General features: G+C 40.3%; 1 protein-coding gene across 3 annotated transcripts in view; it reads right to left on the reverse strand.

The window, feature by feature from the left end:
• NELL1 (neural EGFL like 1) overlaps positions 1 to 19,390 on the reverse strand; it is a gene marked incomplete at both ends in the record, with an annotated part of 772,717 nt that overhangs the window by 599,495 nt on the left and 153,832 nt on the right. For all 3 annotated transcript variants that reach the window (XM_080908377.1, XM_080908376.1, XM_080908375.1), the window contains one exon: positions 12,218 to 12,314. In XM_080908377.1, coding sequence (XP_080764503.1) covers positions 12,218 to 12,314 — 97 coding nt within the window. The remainder of the gene's footprint in view (positions 1 to 12,217; positions 12,315 to 19,390) is intronic.

Raw genomic sequence — 19,390 nt, forward strand, 5'->3', positions numbered from 1 at the left:
GTAGAATGATCAATATTTTTCTTAATGAGCTTACATACTTTTAATATTTTTCTTTTGATTGAAAATACTTTTCTCATGTAATATATCCTGCCTATGTCTTCCTGTCCATCTACTTTTCCAAGTTCCTCCCTATCTCACCTCCCATCCAGTTGCACTCCCTTTCTGTCTCTCATTAGAAAACGAATTTCTAAGGGAGAAAAATTAGATACAATGTAATAACATGCATCAGAAGTAAACAAATGGAAATTAGACAAAACAAACAGAAGGAAAGGGGCTCAGGAAAAGAGACCCACTCTTTCACACACTCAGGATGACAACCTAAAGTGGATGCCGTAATATATGCTTAATACCTGGCACAGACCAGAGCACACCTTGTGTTTGCCTGGAGTTTCTGTGGGTTCATATGAGCTTTGCTAGAGAGCTTTGTTTTCTTAGTGTCCCCCATTCCCTCTGACTCTTATACTCTTTCTACTTCCTCTTCTCTGGGGTTCATGGTCTTACCTTTTTTTTTTAATCTTAAGAATATCTAAATTAGTGCAGATACTATGTTGTTGTCTCTTGGAGGCTTGCTCTTTTCTGAAAGGAAATGGAGGAGGAATCGATCTGGGGAGAGAGGAGGTGAGAGGGAGCTGGGGGGAGAGGAAGTAGAGGAAACTGTGGCTGGGATTATTATATGAGAGGGGAATCTATTTTCAATTAGAAAAAAAATTAAAATGTGTTTTCAAATACAAGTTTTCTACCTTGAGAACAAAAAGAACTGAATTCAATTATAATGGCAATTGATTCCGGGTGAGGGTGCAGGTGTGTACCAGAACCATCTCCTGACACTAAACAGGCAACATTAATATCTGTTAGTGAAAGCTGTGTGCTGGCCATTTATCTGTGTGATGTGTATACATTTTTAAATAACTGATGCTTATAACTTGTTATTGATAAGCCCTCCTTTCCTTATTGGTCAGAAATGGCCCTTGAATCATGCAGTGAGCCTCCCAAGCTGCCACATCTTATGATTCAGCCGTTACAGCCTCCTTTCTGCTTTGTGGGTTTATGGGCTGCTCTCTTTGCAGGAACAGCACGCCCCATGGGCTGCAATAGCTTTATAATAAGCTTCAAGACCTGAAAGAACAAATCCTTTCCTTTTTTTCTTCTTCATAAAATGTCTTTATTATTTTCTGCTTCTGGTCTTCCATTAGGATACTAGAATCTACTTATAGATTCCAATACACACACACACACACACACACACACACACACACACACACACACACACACATACAAAATTCCATTTTGAAATTATTGTAAGTTCACTGAAGCTAGAGGTCATTATGGAAATTTTTGACATTTTAACTATATCGAAGTTTCTTCTTCAATAATATAATATCACCTCTACCTATGCAGATATTCTTCAGTGTTTTTTTTTAAAGAGATTTTAACTCTGAGAATTTCATGTAGTATTCTTTGATTCTACTCACCCCTTCTCCAACTCCTCTGAGATCTAACTCATTCTCACTTTCCCTGCCCATCCAATTACATGACCCCTGGTTTTTGTTAAACCCACTAAGTCCAATTTCTGCTGTTTACATAATTCTTGAGTGTAGGTGACATAGCAGTGTGTAGGTGTGGATGTGGGTGTTACTGGGTGTTGTGTAAGCTGTGGGTATGAGTGTTGGTCTATCTACCAAGGGTCACACTTTTAAAAAAATTGACTCTTCCTCTCTCAGCACCAATCAACTGCCAATAGCTTGTCAGCTAAGGGTGGGGCTTCATGCTCATATCCACTGTCCTTGCTTGAATTTGTCTAGCTGGAGTTCACCACAGGTCTGTTGCCTGTTCTCACAAGCACACAAGTTCATATGTGCAGCTTCTGTTGCACCCAGAAATCATAACTGCTTTGTAGCAATCAACCCACTCTGGCTTTTATAATCAGCACACCCCCTCTTCCAATGATCCCTGAGCCCTTGGAGGTTGGGGTGTCACAGATGCCCTGTAGGGTGATTTATAAAACTACAGTATTAGATTTGCTTAACCTTCATATTGTGTTTGATTTGGTGATCTTCTGGCATTGTAAATAATACTTTCGGTTTATCTACATTTTTGTTGCAGCAATAAAACCGGTTATTTCTTTGATTTTTTACACCTATTACCTTTTCTTGACTCTCATGTTAGTATTAATAACTTGAAAACATCTTTTTACAAGAACAGTTTAAAATGTGTGAATAATTAAACCTCATTTTAAAAACTTCTTGTTTTGCTGATGCCCTCTAGTCACAGACAACACAGATCCAGTAATGATAAGCATCCACGTTTGACTGGCTTTGGTGGGAGCTCCCCATGTTTAAACTGCCAGCCTTATATTTTATGTGTATTTATTTTACATACTCTATTAGTTCAGTGATGTTTCCTCCCATGGATAGTGTATGAAAAATCTTTTGCCATGAGTAAATATTGAATTTTATCAGTGCGCTCTTTCTCTTGAGATGACCCGGTAACTTCCCCTTTTGTCTGTTTAATATGGAAGATTACATTAACACAGTAATACATTAAAAACAAATTTGCATTGTTGAAATAACCAATTTGCTCGCAGGCCCTCTCTCTCCGTTGCATGTGTATGTGGGCATACATATGCACACACGCGCGTGCTCACACAGAAATACTTTTAGATTTTATTTTTACATAATCTGTCCAAAGCTAAACCATTTTATGAAATTTTTAAGCAGTTTTAACACTGCTAGAAAATAGAGATCACGTGTCCTGATGAGTCAGACAGGAAGCATTCTCCTGTTCTCCAAAAAGAGTGATGTAGGATTGAATTTATCCCCTGAATATGAGCAACCCTAGGGTATCTTAGCCAAGGAGCTCTTAGTGGAGACAGTTGACGAAATTGACCCAAATTTTCACCTCTCATGGTGTCCACTGCAAAGCAAACAACACAACATTTCCAAGCCTGGGTCTCAAAGAGCCCAGTCTCTGCAATTAGCTCCAGAAACTCTGCTCGGCCATCCGGTAGGAAAGCCTGGACCAGGTTTCTGGCAAATGGGAGTTACCAAAGAGAGGTGAGTGATCCCAGCTCACCATAGGAGGGTCAGAAACACCAGCAACTGGTGTGAACTGTATGAGAAGAAGGTGTTCCCAGCCATGCACAGCCCCCGTTGCAAGCTGAGTTCCACGTGGGCACTGCTTCCAAAGGCGGGCTGTGTTTGATTTGCTGGCAAAAAGCTTGAGGCCAAAGATACTGAGTCATAAACTCACTTGTTAGAGTTGATAATAGGGCTATCTATCCTTGTTAGAGTAATTTATATTTTTAATGATATTTTTATCACTATTTTACTTTACTATTATGTTAATCATGGGCATTGTACTAGTTTTATATCACTTACTGACGTCTTTTCACAATAATTGCCTTTAATACCTTTCACTTTCTCTCTTTTTAAATGATTTGTTTATTTTCAACGTATGTATATGAGTCTTTGCCTGCATTCTGTGTAATGCATGCATGCAGCACCTCTAGAGGCCAAAAGCGGGCATCAGATTCTGGTAACGATTCACAGTTGTGAGCTACCTCGTGTGCGCTGGGAAACAAATCCCCATCCTTGGCAAAGCTAGTAACAGATGCTCCCAATCTCTGAAGTTTTCCAGTGTTTTTTCTTGTTCAAGCTTCTATAATTATCTTTTTAAAAGACAAAGTTTGGTGGGCTCTTACCTTGCCTATTTGTATTAATTTCTGCTCTTATTTCATGCCTTTTAGTATCTCTGGATCCAGTTTATAGCTTTTTTTTTTCCCCAAAGTCCTACTCTGGATACTTAGCTCATGAAAAGTGTTTCCATCTGAGAATCTTTCTCTCACTTCTTCTTTTATTCTAGTGGGTGCTTATTCTTTCCTTAAACCACACTACAACTTTGAAGGAAGTGTCTACATCCTTACATGGGTCAGTTACTTCCCTCAGATTCACTACTGGTGCGATGAAATTCCACTGTCATCTTAGAACATAATCCATGAAAATCATCTGTGTGAAGACTCATCTATCGTGTGTGTGTTGTGTGTGTGTGTGTGTGTGTGCAGTCAACATTCCCATGTATCAGTTTTTATAAAGATAATATTTGCAAGTTGTATTAAGTGTTGGTTACTAGATTTATAAACAGCACAACACAGGTATGTTAAGTGTATTAAGCTTGTATCCTGACTAACTTTTTGCCTGTTTGATCTATAAATTACTAATTGAAATACGCTAAAAAAGTTAATCTATTTCCTTAAGTTACCTCTTGTGCATGTCGTTATATGTATTGTGTCTTCATCAAAGAATATTGTGCACATAAAAAAATACACAGATCATAAAAATCCTGCTGGTGAGAGAATGTGGCCTGAACACATTGTGGAATTGCTGCCCACTCCAAAGCTAGACATTATTATGGGGCCACATCTCTCCTTTCCAGTCCTCACTCCTTCCTTCCCAGCACAAGCCTAGACCATGTCAGGTTCTTAGTTCCTGTGCTTCATTGTAATAGAACAGTGAATAGAATAGCTCTGCTCACCGTTGTTGGACTCACTGCATGTGAGGTTCAACCACATGGACACCGCCATTTGTTCGTGCTAGTAACTGCATAGCGTGTACTTCTTTATAATACTGCAATTCCCAAGTCTCATACTTTGAATAGATTTTTGTTTTCTCTGTTATGAATACTGCTAGTAAAAAGTGTTTGGTAAGGCGAGAAGGACGACTCTGAAGAGCACCTGCTGCTCTTTCAGAGAAATGGGGTTCTATTCCCAGTACCTGTATGGTACGCATGCATACAGGCAGGCAAAACACTCATAGAAATAAATATAAATAAATTTTTGCAAAAAAACATTGTGTCTGTGTGTACATTTGGATGTGTGTGAAATATGCATGCATGTGTGATGTATTTATACCAGGGAATATCATTATTTGGTTAAAAACAGGTTTTTTAATTAAGTCACACATGCACGTATATATAACCAAATATCTTCCTGTGACATTGGACTCAGGCTTGCAGTGCATGGAGGGTCCAGTTGCTCCACATCCTGGCAAACATCTGTCCATGCCAGTCTTGCCAATGTAAGTTTTCTGCTCAGGATTCAGTAGCATCCATATGTGGCTTTCTCACCCGATTACTAACCAGACGGACACCTTACCTGTATCTACGGGTCTTTGGATATTCCCTCCTGTGAAGTGGCTTTCAACATGTTTGCTTGCTTTTGACTTGAGGAGCCTGACTACACGGTGTGGATCAAGGGTCTCCGTAGAATGTAACTGTTAGGAACAGCTTAAGCTGTGTTATGACATGCCTCCCTTACTCTCAGTAACGTACTTTACTAAAAAGAGAATTCATTATTTTAATAAACTCCCCCGTCGCCACCTACTTCATTATGGTTATTGTGTTCTCTTTAAAATATCTCTTTCACATTAAGGTTGTAAAGGTATTCTTCTACGGTGTAAAGTAACAGAATGTAAAGAATGGATATATATGCATGATACATATATGCAAATATGCATATACAAATACATACATTTTGTGTGTGTGTGTGTGTGTGTGTGTGTGTGTGTGTGTGTGTGTGTAATTTATTGTAATCCAACAATGGCTGGCTGTGAACTGAAAGTCCAAGAATCCAGTAGTTGCTCAGTCTACAAAGTTAAACATCTCAGCAGATCTTCAGTATAAGTAGGAGTCCTAAAGAAGTAAACTCTAATGCCAGGGAGGGAACAGATATGCTAGAAAAGTGAATTTAAGCAGGCAAAGAGCAAAGGCTTTCGTCCTCCTTCTATGTCCTCACAGAGGCATCCCACAGAAGGTATGGGTCTGGATTAATGTGTCTTTTCAAGTGTCTTCATACCATAAAGACTAGAAGTGGATCATTCCCACTTGATACCAAGCAAAACGTTTCTTACAGGTGCACCTCCCATTTGTTTGATTATCGTTCATTCCACAGGTAGCCAAGTTGTTCAACCAAGAAAAACCATCACCTACTGTATAATTCACGAATGGTTTGGGTTGTACTTTTGAACTGAAATGGGTTTCACTGAAGGAGCAAAGTGAGCTGTTCCCAAAGAACCTCGGATGACGAAACGCTCCATCCTTCCAAAGCCATCCTTCCCTCCACATGGCCCTGCCTCTGCCAAGCATTCTGAGATTCCCTCATTAGGCATCTGTAGAGTTGCCTATGGTTGTACAGTGACCCCCGGACTTTGACACTGAGGTCAGTCACCTTCTCGAGCTACTTTGGATCCATTTTCCTTAGTAAAACTCTACTTTTCTGCTAGCATTTGAAAGTAGTTTGTTGTTGGTGTTGCATTTAAGCAGGAGACAGCACAAACTGAATCTTGGGAGTCCATTTGAACCCACTGTTCTGACCCTACATACGAGCACTTCTTCCATATTTTTTAAACTATTAAATTTGCTTTTTGACATTTTCATACATGTTTAAAATGCAGTCTCTCCCTCCCTCACCTTCTTCTTCTCCCTACAGGTTCCCTACTTCTGTGTCTTTTTTTTGTTTGGTTTGAGACTTAATGCTTTCAAGCAGAGTTTTTACTGTTCTCCTGGGTTTGGTGCTCTCCACCGGAGCCTGGTAGGCTCACCAATGGTTGCTCAACTGATACTAACAATTACCAATTACTTTAAACAGTGAAAACTGTGAACTGGAGTTTTATCCACTATCTGACATCAAATGTATCTCTCCTCCTTTTCACCAATGGAAATTTAGAGACAGGGCTTCATCTCTGCCACAAGAACTGTCCTCAAACTCATGGACTTCGGTGATTCTCCTGCCTCAGCCTCCCAAGTAGCTGCAGCTGCCGGGGTATGCTGTTAGGCCCAGACTGATATAAAATTCATTTTGTCAATTTGTTTGTTTCTTTGTTTTAATCCCCTTTTCTTACACTTAAACTTGACCTGTAACATGATTTCTATTATTTAGGCCTTGGTTTACATTATTCACATATAAACTTAAAATCCAAAGTTATTGAGTTCTATTTTTTTTATTTTGGGTCAAATCACTCTATACTGTAATGCTGGCATAATCTTATTTTTCTAAAATTAATTAATAATATTATTCATAAAAACAATAATTATCCTCGTATGTGTTTTCTTCCGATATATATTTTAAAGACTGTTTTAAGTTGCATGGGGGTATGTGTTTATGTGTGGGTGTGTATACTTGAAGGGAGCTGCCTACACAGTCCAGAAGAGGATGTCAAATCACCTGGCCATGGAATTAAAAACAGTTGTGAGCCTCCCAACATGAGCACTTCAAACCAAGCCTGAGTTCTGTTAAAGAGCAACAAACACTCTTAACCAAAAACCCATCTCTCCAGCTTGTTTTCACCAACTCTTCTCCGACTTAGCAATACATGCTTTCTTCAGAAAAAATATTTAAATGAAAACCTGGTGGTTGTAAACTAAGGTTTGTAACTCCCTGAAGATGTTTTATTTTACCAACATCCTCACCTACAGCTTAAGCTGTGTCTGCACAGTTACTTTGAAGAGTTATTTCTCTCCTGAAAATTATAAAGTATATCCCTCCTATATTTTGAATTCTGCTGTTCTAATTAAAAACTATTTGATCCAAACTGTGATTTTGCTTTAATTTTTTGCCTCTTCCCATCAAATACTTTTAATGTCTTCTTCATGTGATATACCATTAAAATCTTTCAAACAGTCCTTTCCTCTTTGCATTCAAAGTGTGCAATGGAGTGCTACAAAGCAGCCCTCTGAGAGGGTAATTCTATTTCTTTACCCTGAGACTCCAGATATTACCACATGACTTGCTTTGGACAATGAACCATTAGCCATGTGGCTAGTTAAAAGAGCTGCTAAAAGCACAAATTCTAGGGCTTGCTTGCTCCTGGTGCTCAGAATCCTAAAGCTACCATGTGTGAAGATGTCCAAACCGCACCATTAGAGAGTGAGATGCCAAAGAAAGAATGGAGTGGCATCTTGGTTCACCTTGCCACCTGCTGAGGGGCCAGCTAGCCACAGGCTCTCCAGGGAGCCCATGAGGCACAAGCATTACAAATCAAAAACAGAAACAGTACTGGAACCAGGTGCTAAGTAAAATTACTCTTTAAACCTCCACATTTCTAAGTGACTCAGTGGGTTGCAGGTAACACAGAGTAGGTTCATATCACCTCCTGTGACGATAATCACCATGTTTTAACGATTCAGAAAGTTCTGAACAATACATTTCTAACAGCTCCTGTAACACTTTTTCTCTCTTAGACTCTCTAGATTTGATTGAGAAATTAATTAAACATTCTTTATTCCTAAATTTTCCCCCATAGGTATAGTAAGTGGGATATGTAACATGCCTATATAGAAATATATACTGAATAACTATTTAAATATACAGCAGGTACTCGTACGTGTATACATATCTGTGAACACACACTAAACATGTGTCTAAAGTTCATATTTATTCTTCTTTTCTGCACTTTAACCTCTTCTTTTCTTCCTCAGGATAATGACCTTCTCAAAAAGTCTCAGCTAAAGCTTAGCAGACTCACTGAAGTCTTATCTCACCTGGTGAGCAGAGTTTTCATCTCTAGAAGTATTTTTCACTTCAATCACTTTCAGTCAAATTCATAATCTCTAGTTAGCACATATACTTTAATATCATGTTTCTTTAAACACTGCAAACATGGGGATTTAAAAAAAAAACATTTGCTAATTTTATTTCTGCAGTCCTTGAGGACTAATTTATGTCTTTCCCTTTGTCACCCACAATGATTTATTCACACGCTCCTCTTTTAAACATTTAGTCAGTGGGATACTACAAGAGGGCCAACTGAGAGTGGCTTCTCCAAAGCTAATTTGCATTACTGGATTAACAAAAGGTACCAACCAAGGACTGCCTGGAACATGTATCACATTAAACCTAGGGTGCCGTCCATGTGATGACAGGGCTGGGGTTAAATTCTCAAAAACACTTTTTTTTCTGATCTAATTGGAGAGAGAAACAGGATGGTTTATGCAGCCTTCACTGAGTAATTCACTTCCTCTGTCTCCCCTCCACTGAGGCTTTTAGTTCAGAAGTTTCTATCCAATACTCTCCAACATACATGAGATCTAAAAGGGCTTCTCATACTTCACAGACGGCTAGAACTCAAAGTTCCAACTAAAGTTTTCACACATTGATAATAGGGGTGCAAAATGGCTCACACTGATTTTTAAAATAATTTGGCAGTTTCCTATAAACTTGAACACTAATTTCTGACTCAGTGATCTGACGCCTACATTATTTACATAAGTGAACAAAATCTTTTACTTACAAAAATCTATCTGCAAATGTTTCTAGTGACTTTATTTATACATGCTAAAAAGAAAAAACTAAGAAAACACTCAAATGTTCATCAGTTGGAAACAGTTTTCTGATCATGTATGTGCTTCCTAGCTTTAACTGTCAAGTTGACACATCCCAGAGTCACTTGATTAAGGAGGCTCAACTAAGGGGTCACTCAAATGAAACTGGCCTGTGGGCATGTCTTTGGAGGGTTGTCTTGATTGTTAACTGACACTGGGTGTGAGGAGGGGGTCCAGCCCATGATGAGTCACACCATTCCCTTACAGGTAGTCGTGACTCATATAATAGGACTACCTAAATATAAGCCTGAGAACAAACCAGCAAACACCACTCCTATGATTTCTGATTTGAGTTCCCGCTTGAGTTTCTGCCCTGACTTCCCTCAATGATGCATGGAGTGTAAGCCAAACAATTCCTTCCTTTCCCTAAGCTGCTCCATCATATTTGTCTCCACAGCAAAAAGTAAACTGAACTAATTTTTCTAAAATAACTAAGTTGTATATTTAGAGGGGGCACCATTTGATAGGTTTTGTTGATGCAGCAGGAGGGCCCCCCCCCCAGAGTATCAGAAGTAACACAAGACTAATATAGATTAATCTGACACATTGGAACAGTGTTTGGGGGATGGAGGGGAGGCAGAGAAAGAAGAAAAGAAGGGAGACAGAGAAGGACTAAAAAAGAGAGGAGAGAACAAGAAGGGAAGAGGCTGGCCAGAAACGTGGGAAGAGAGAGGTTACATAGAGAGGAGGAGGAAAGAGAGAGGGAGGCCAAACAGTCTTTATATAGCAAGCCAGGTTTTTACCTGGCTGTATTTAGGTAACTGTTAGGTGGGGACTAGAAAAAATGCTGACACCCTTTACTTGTGCAAATTATATCTTAATTTTCAAAGGAAAAGATCAAGACTCTGTGTTTATAGTTGGAATATACTCTTCTAGTTTCTTCTCTCCTCCATATATTTAGTCCCTAAGGATTTCCTTTCTTGCAAGTGCAATGATGAATTTAAAAAGATTGCACCTGTATTTCATCCAGCATTTATAAGCATTTCCAATTGGGAGAATTTTTAAAACATCATTCTTCCATATTGCCAGAGGCAAAGCCTACCACTCTTTACAGGACAAGAGTATTTTAAGAATTTAATGGTGTTAAGTTTCTAGTTCATTTTATCACAGCATCTTCATGTTTCCACTAAGAACAATACAGTTCCTGTATTGTCTTGTTAGCCAAGGAAACCAAACCCAAAGAAAGTGAGATTGTACTTCCTATGTATGAATAGATACTTGTCTCAGATTCAATTATTGTGTATGCTGATGATGGACCCAATCTTTTCTATCAATGTGATAAAATTCCAGAACAAAGGCAACTTCAAAGAAAAGTTTAATTGGGTTTAATGTTCTAGAGGGTTAGAGTCTATCACTGTTTGAGAAGATACAGTGGCAGCCAGCTAGATCAGTAGCTAAGATCCACTAACAGAAAGCCAGTCAAGAAAGCTAGCTCCACGTGGTACTGACTGAAGTCTTGGGAAAACTCAAAGACAGTGCCCTAGTAATATATCTCCTCCAGTAAGGTCACGCCTCCAAATCCTCCCCAGATGGTTCCACCAACTAGAAACAAAGGATTCAAATACATGAACACATGAGGGTCATTCTCCTTCAAACCACTACAGCTATTTAAACCTTCCAGAATTAAGAGTTTAATGAGATCTATACAATAGGTCATTTATGTTCTTGATCACCCATGCCTAAGAGGATAGAGATCTAAGTAGTTTATCTAAGGAGAATGCAACATAGTGAGGTCCTACGGTAAACTACTCAGCTTTATGTCCAGTTTAAAAATGTCTACCTTTTTGAGTACTTATGCTCTTAAGTGAGCTAAAACCATGCATATTCAGTAAGTGTTCAATAGTCACTGTGATGCCCTTTCACTAGTATAATTGTACACACACAACCAGCATCATCTCCTGTGCCTAAAGCATAAAGAACATCATGAAAGGGGAGGTGGAATGACTGTAAGAGCCAAGGTTTGGGAAGTGACTATGAGCTTGTGTCTCCTAGACATGAAAGAGAAGCTTTACCCATAACGCCTCAACAATACAGCTGCCTAACAAGCCCTAAATAATGACAACACTGACAGACATGCTAATGTGGAAGGGGAAATCTCCTGAGACCCTATCACTGACAAAGGACTTTAGGCAGCTAACAACTGCTAGGAGAGAGAGAAGTACTCTTTCCCAGGAATGAACTCTGCCTCATTGGTTACTCAATACCAAGGAATTAGTCTTGCAATTATATACATACAAGTAACATCAAACAAACTCAGCATGCTATATTTATAATTTATGCCTATATGTACAACAATATTAATTTTCTTAATTACTTTTCTATTGGTGCAAAGAGATATAACGACCAAGGAAACTTATAAAAGAGAGGATTCAATTTGGGACATGTGCCTCCAGAGGGTAGTACAGTCCATGACCATCATGACAAAGCATGGCAGCAGGTAGGCAGACATAGTGATAGCTGAGAGCTTAGATGTTGAAACAAGAAACACAAGGCACATGGAGAGAAATAATTTAGAGTGGCATGTGCTTCTGAAATTTCAAAACCCAACACCCAGTGGCAACCTCCTCTAACAAACCCATCCCTCTTAATACTTCCCAAACAGTTCCACCAACTAAGGACTTAGCTTTTAAATATACAAGCCTATGGGGGTCATTCTCGTGCAAACTTACATAATAATCAAAGAAAAAGAGGACATGATTTTAAAAGGGATTAGCAGGGAGGATGTGGGAGAGGTTGGGGTGGAAGAAAAGGGGGGTGATTTAATTATATTCTAGTTAAAATTGTAAAAAAGGAAGGAAGGAAGAAAATTGAGCATTTCTCAACATATATTAAAATTAGAGCTTACTTTGAAAAAGCCATGCTTTTGATTACGTTGCCCAAGCCATAGGTTGCTTCCTGGAGGGAGGTTGGTCTCTGGAGGGTCTATCACACGTTCGTAAATCCTGTAGGAACAAAGAATATAACTGCTAATAGAGGAACTTAAAGCAGAACTCAGAGGTACCATGTTGCTTGCATAGCTGTACATAGCTGCTAGTTTAAATAGGTTAAGATGTGGCATGCTTTAAGTGATGGGTACCATGACAGAGATCTTCTCCATGGCAGTACTAGGTATATTGTCTGGGTACCTCATGCCTTTTTTACATCCATTACCGTGAGGCTCTGGGATGGAACTAAGAAGGTACCATTTTGAATGTCCACTCTGAGCAATGACCCCTACACAAAGTTAGAAGAAAGTGTTTTATACCAATGGTACAGGTCAAAGAGCTGATGTAGTAAAACTTTCATTGCTCTGGCTCCAGCAACTGCCACACTCATCAACACATCCCGTCAACAACCAATCACAAGGTATTCATTAATAGACATATACTCCAAATTCCATAATATATAATACGAAACTAAAGTAATGAGCTTTGGACAGATGGACCCATAGAGTCCTATGAGCATGAAAACTGAAGACAGACAGCATCCTGAAACATCCACCATATCCCAGGCTTGCTCACACAGAGGGTGGGACTTTAGAACCACTTTGTTCCATCCTGCCAATACCAGGTAAACAATAAGATAGCTTAAAAACTACACTTTCTTGAGACCAGCTGATCTCAAGCCTCATTCCCCTGCCCATGGCAAACACCTTTCAGTACCTGCTGTAGTTTTCTGTGATGAATACCATGACAAAGGTCAACATGGGAAGGAAAGGGTACATTTGGCTTACATAAGCTAGAAGCAGAGACCATGGAGAGATGCTGCTTACTAGCTAATTGTCAGACTCACAATTGGCTTCCTTTCTTATACAGCCCAGGCCCACCTTCCCACAATTCACGTCAGCCCACATCAATCATTAATCAAGAAAATGCTCCCATTGGCATGCCTATAGGTCAACCCGATGGAAACAATTTCTCTACTGAGGTTCTCTTTATCCAGATTTGTCAGGTTGACTACCAACCAGAGAACTCTCAATGGGGTAACTTGGAGAGGGTTGTACATTTCAGGTCCAAGTGTGGGTCCTACCTACTCATTTTTCCTACATTCTTTGTTCAGGGATGCTACTGAGGAGACATTCTCCAGGTTATGCCCGGACCTCCAGGTTATCATGGGGCTGACCACCTCTTGTGGGAGAGCAGAGGGCAGTGTATTTCTTCAGAAGGTTCTCAGAAGAAAACTGTAGAAGAACTGAAGACTTCCGGTTTTAAGGAAAGTAAGAAAACAGAAAGACTCTTGCTATTGGGGCTGATACACTGCAGCCTTTTACCCAAGGTGTGCAGCCAGGACTCTATATCTCCAGGAATACGCAGTTCAGAAGGCTGTGTGCAAAGCCTTGTTAGGAACATAAAATATATCAGGGCTTTTTCCTACTAATTATATTTCCATTATAAATAGAAACTGAAAACATAATTAAGGAGAAATAAGTTTCCTTTAAGAAGATAGGCTATGTTTTTCCCCCCATAGAAATTTAACCTTTGTGTGTGTGTTAAATGACATGTCTTGGGTAAAACAATTTTTTAAAGTGGTTTTTATAGTACAACAATATATTGCATACTTTCTCTTAAAGGGTTCCCAGGCTCAACATAGTGGAAAAGCTAGAAACAAGCCAAACTTACAACAAAAGAGAGGGAAAAAAGCATAAGTTATAAAAGTATCAGCTTCTAAGAATTTACTAGAGTCATTAAGAGTGATAAATATGCAGATTGTGAGACACGGGAAAATATATACAAAATAATTTTCAGTAGAGGACGTGAAATATAAAGTTATTTATGTACTGTGAAGATAACGGTGGAAGAGTTATGTTTGACATTGGTGGATACAAGGCGGGCTAAAAAGAAATGGAGATCACTGTTTTTAGATGAAGAGATGGGACCATGATTTTCTACAAGGCTGCCTCACTAATAAATTTAAAACGTTGTCGACCCATTTACCTTAGCCTATATTTTCAAGTGTTCACCTCTGTCAGAGTGGGAGGAGTTTTCAGAGCTGATGTTTTCTTCTTCATATTCAGGACACTCTTGAGCCATCTCCACTGAGCACAATGGGCCCTCAATATTTACGGAGCACACAAGTGAATCCGTGAATGAAAGAGGGAACACCCAGAAAATACCAACTTACCATATTGTCCATCTTCTTTCTGATAATGGCAAATCCCTGTGCCTTAAAAATAGTGGAGGAAGCAAACATTTGGCATCAGTCACCACCAACTAAAACAGGGTGACCCACAGGACATGTGTGTCACACTAGTGCTCCAATGCTGTATGCCCAGTCCCCACTAGAGTCTCCTCTATAGGAAAAGTATAAGATGCTGCTTCCCTGACAACCAATGTCTTCCAGAAAGCAAGAATCACTAGAGGATTTGTGCAGCAGCAGGCAGAATCGGCCAACGGGATACATGTATAGCAACACAAAGGATTTTAAAGGCACACTATATTTCTTTAAGCTTGCAAACTCTTCATAAGAGCTATCAGCCAGATTAGTGTAGCCATGGTGCGACAGCTTGTAAGTGCTGGGCTTTGAATTCAATGTAGACATTCTCCCACACTGCCTATTTAGCTACTCAATAAAGAGATTTCACTTCAAAAACTATAGCTAAGCTATCACTTCCCTCACAAGACAGAGCCTGTATTTATTATCTGTATATATTCAGAGAAAATACCAAAGTATATAGTGAGATCACCCTTGGATAACTCATGAGGTATCTAACCCTCTGAATAGGGAGGGTGTGCTTTCCCTACCTTGGTGTATGCTCACATCACAAGCCACGTTGGTATTCTTTTGTACAATAGCAACAAAAAAGGTATAATTTGTACAGATATTTCCAGTCCTACCTTGACTGACTTATCTAGAAGGAAAGGAGGAGAGAGATCTTGTAACTGAGACAAGAACACACTGCAAACTCACTGAGATGGTCACTAGATCGAGACAATTTACAGAGAAACACCGTCAGGAGACAAGCCTGTCTGCAGTGAGGAACGGCTGGCTCTATTCTGATGTAGTATGTTTACGCCTTCTTTGCTGCTTCCTTGCTGATCTCTGGACTATACACTAGAATGACCCATATCAACCTTTTGGCTGATAGCATTATAGGGCGCACTTGTGTCTCTAAGATCATGATCATAGCTGGGTTTTCCAGACTTCCTAGCAGAGGAAGAACTCAGGTAACCCAGTGACCCTGGCCCAGCACGTTTCTATTTCCTGACTGCCACTGCTGTTATCCTTTGTAGGGTCTGTATGGAGTGGAGCCTTCACCTCAGGACCCAGCCCTGTGTCTGCTCCATTGTACCCTTTACTGATAGATCCTCCCCAATAGTCTATGGAGCACCTCAAAGCCACCTGGTCACTCTCTAGCACTTAGCTCCAAAATGGGTCCTTTGCTCATGGACTCTCTCCTTCCATAGGACATCTTGAAGGGGAGACCTCGTCATTTTCAAGTCACCATTTCTGGTGTCAAGTAGAGTGCCAAAAGTAGTATACACCTACTCAGAATGAATGAATGAATGAATGAATGAATGAATGAGTGAGTGAACAAATGACTGAATGCTCTGGATCTTCAAAACTGGAGGATGATAGTTAGATGGATATAAAAACCTACCAAGTTGAAACTTTACAATAAGCAGTTCATAAAGCCAGATAATTCAGACTGAGAACAGGGTTCATCTGGAAGAGGCACTTTGAAGCACGCTGATAACCCTTGGGGAAATAAAGTTAGTAAAATGAGTGAGATGTGATCATCCCTTCCTAGCATCTCCCTCTGCCATCTCCACCTCATGAGATTTACACACAAAACTAGAAAGAAGCAAGACAAACATCTCTCATTGTCTCCCACCCAGAAAAGAAAGGGGGTAGCAAATTTAAATCTGTCAGGCAGGCACATTGCTAACAGGGAAGCTCAATAGCTGTATTTCAGAAAGAAGGATAAACAATGGGCAACTTGAAAATTAATTAGATCAAGAGCTAAGCCGGTGAGTTACAGTTTCAGTTGGTGCATTATCATCATCCGAAGTAACGCTGCAGTTTCTCTTCGGATCGTATAAATCTTTTTGCTTTTACCAAATTTATCACACTCTCATAGCCTGTCTGATACAAATAATGAATTACTCCACAGTCATCTGAAATCTACCCCTTCTTTTGACTGCAGAAAACCTAATTCCCACTTAGTCCTGTTTCTGAGGCTCCAAGCTCACTTGAGCCATTAAACATGGTGCTGACTATTAAGTGGTATCGGAGGAGTTATGGGAATTGTGTGTGCCATTAGTACCCATCAGGAGTTTATAGTAAAAGGATCTCATTTCTAACACAACACCATGCAAAATTAGACGCCCAGTCAGACAGAAAACATGCCTTAGGAAAGCAAGCAGCTAAGAGTAACTGACAGTTCTGATAAAATCAGCCACTAGATCCAGGATTCACAGCAGGAACTTCTTCACCAGAAGCAAGCCCTCTTTATGTGTGACCTTTAACACCTTCCTGCTTCAAAGACCAGTCCATATTCCTCAGAAAACTTGAACTTCCTGTTCAAGCAATGCCCTCAGCACTCAACACTATGCAAGGTAAAGGTTAAACTATAAGACATGTGAAGGAATGTTGAATGCTTTATTTATCTGGATGAACAAAGACCTCTGGAGGGACCTCAAGGACCTCCCCTAACTAAATGGAAGAATAAATTTCCAATGCCAACACATGAATCGAGCCCTACTAAGGTACTGAATGAAGATGTTTGTCTTGGGCCTTGCCACCAAATAAAGAAAAGCTTCCATGCAGTTCTGTAGAAGAACACTACAACAAACTTGCTCTTCTGAGAAGAATGTCAAGGCGCTTCCTAGAAAGTTTCCTATACAGAATACAAGATTATTTTGCCCAGATGTCCCCACTGCTGTGGTGCTGGGTGACCTTGCACACAGTAAGCCCTTCTTCTGGTTAAGACTATTAGAGACAAGCACACACTTTCTCCTGATAGCCTCCTAGGGAACTGTGAGAATAGCAGGTTTCTGAAGGCAACTAGAAAGTCTAGGAGCATCCGTCTGCTGTCATTAGCATTATTCTTGACATCCACAAACGTCATCGAGTCCAGAGGTCTTCGCTGTAGCCAGAGGCTCCTTAGATCTCATTCACTGTGACAGGGTACATCGCCAGCTGTGCACAGTGACCTGCTTGTTGCCTGGCTTCTGTTTAGTATTTTCTAACATGGAACACACACAGGCCAAAGTGCTTGTACCAAAAGGACATAAAAGGGTGCCCCTGGGGAGCAGCTCTGTGGTCCCCTCCTACCAATCTGCTTAACAAATTCAGATGACACTCAACAAATAATTAGATCTTTAAAATGCACCTCTGGCATTAGATGGGAGAAACAGAGTGTCACAGATAGAGAAGCTGGCTCTGTCTGTGACTTACCAGGGGCTGGCTGACCAGGGAGCCCCAGGGGACCTCTGTCTGTGACTTACCAGCTCTGGGATAACAAATTACAGGGCCTGACTGTTCTTAATATAGGCTGTGGAAATCAAACTCCGGTTCTGTTAGAACTCTACAAATTAGTCTGCACCATCAGCTCATCTTCTGCTGATTCTTTCCAACACTTTTTCTCTGCCTGGAGTTCATAATTCAGAGTCAACCGAAAATGCTTCAGATTTGCAGATCGATGCCAAATAACACAGTCACATCATTCTATGTAGTTAGCGTTTTTATCTGTGACTTGGCAGTATCAGTGTTTCTTACGTCTGTAGGAAACCATGATGCTGGTGTTATGGTTCCAGCCATAAGAGACTCAATGTAATACCATCAGGATTAAAAATGACATTAATAGGCAGGAATTGGGGCCAACTCGATGAAATTTAACACTGTGGGGGGTAAAAAGCTTTCGTACTTAAGATATGCAAGTCTCCTAAGCACAATGTGTGAAGGTCTAAACGTGGTGAGAACTCTTAGCTGTATAGCTGATGGGGGGCTCTCAACTCTTTTGCATTAACAGTGACTTAAAATAATACCGTCAAAAGGAAGACTGGATGAACTGGAAACTTCTGGCTTGTTTGGAAAGTCAGTTAATGTCAAATGAATGATGACTCGCTAGGGCACACAGGTGAAAAGATGTTTTCATATGACAAACACGTGATGAAGGAGTATAATTATAACCCCATAGACAGTGGGAGACAAGCACTGAGCGTTAGTTTGTTCTGCCTCTCTATCCCTCAATAACTGCATACATGTATTAGTTTAACTTATGTAGCGTTGTTGGTCTCTCCATTAGTAGTGGTGCCAGAGAAAAACTTCCCCAAAAATCAGCTGGTGAGGTTCCTGCAGCAGCTTGCTGCTTCCACAGTCTCCCCTCAGGCTGGTTGGCGAGCCTTGAGGTCACTGCAGGTTTGAACCACAGCTGCTAGTCGTGTCTGCTTGCTGAAAGGACCAGACTATCGCTGTGTCTGCCTGCCTAGAGGACTGGTCTGCAGCTGCTGAATCATATTTGGTGTTTGCAGTGGGTCTGGACTGCTGAGAAAGAAGATCAAGCTTGCCCTCAAAGAACTATGTCTGAGCAGGTCCACTTCCCCCATATCCCAATAACTTTTCTCTTTTACTACCTCTCTGGATGATAGGCTAGTGGAGAGGTTGGACCCTTAGTAAAAATAGGTTGCAAAAAACCTATGCCTACAATTGGGAGTTTAAACTGGACCATGAGAATTTCAGTCTCATCTGGCTCTAATCTACTTAGAGAGTCATGTCTATTTCTAGGACTTTCCAAACTAAGCACACACTTCAGCAGGAAAAAAGAAAAGCGTGTAGGACCTAGTAGCCACATAAAGAAAGAAAGGGTGGAGGCAGTCTGAAGAAGGCTGATGGGTGGCAATAGTAAGAGTCTTCACATATGAGGAAGAGGCCCTGGAGAGGAATTAAATGTGCACTGTGCAAGGTTACACTGTCAATGTGGCGGGACCTAGAACAACCTGACTCTGCCTATCTGGGAGGAACTTTTTAGTCTATATTAACTAATCTGGGAAGACCCGACCTCATGTCCCGTGAGTGAGGACCTTAGACTGGAAAGCCA

This window comes from Micromys minutus, assembly GCF_963924665.1.
Source record: "Micromys minutus genome assembly, chromosome: 32".
Lineage (NCBI taxonomy): Eukaryota > Metazoa > Chordata > Mammalia > Rodentia > Muridae > Micromys > Micromys minutus.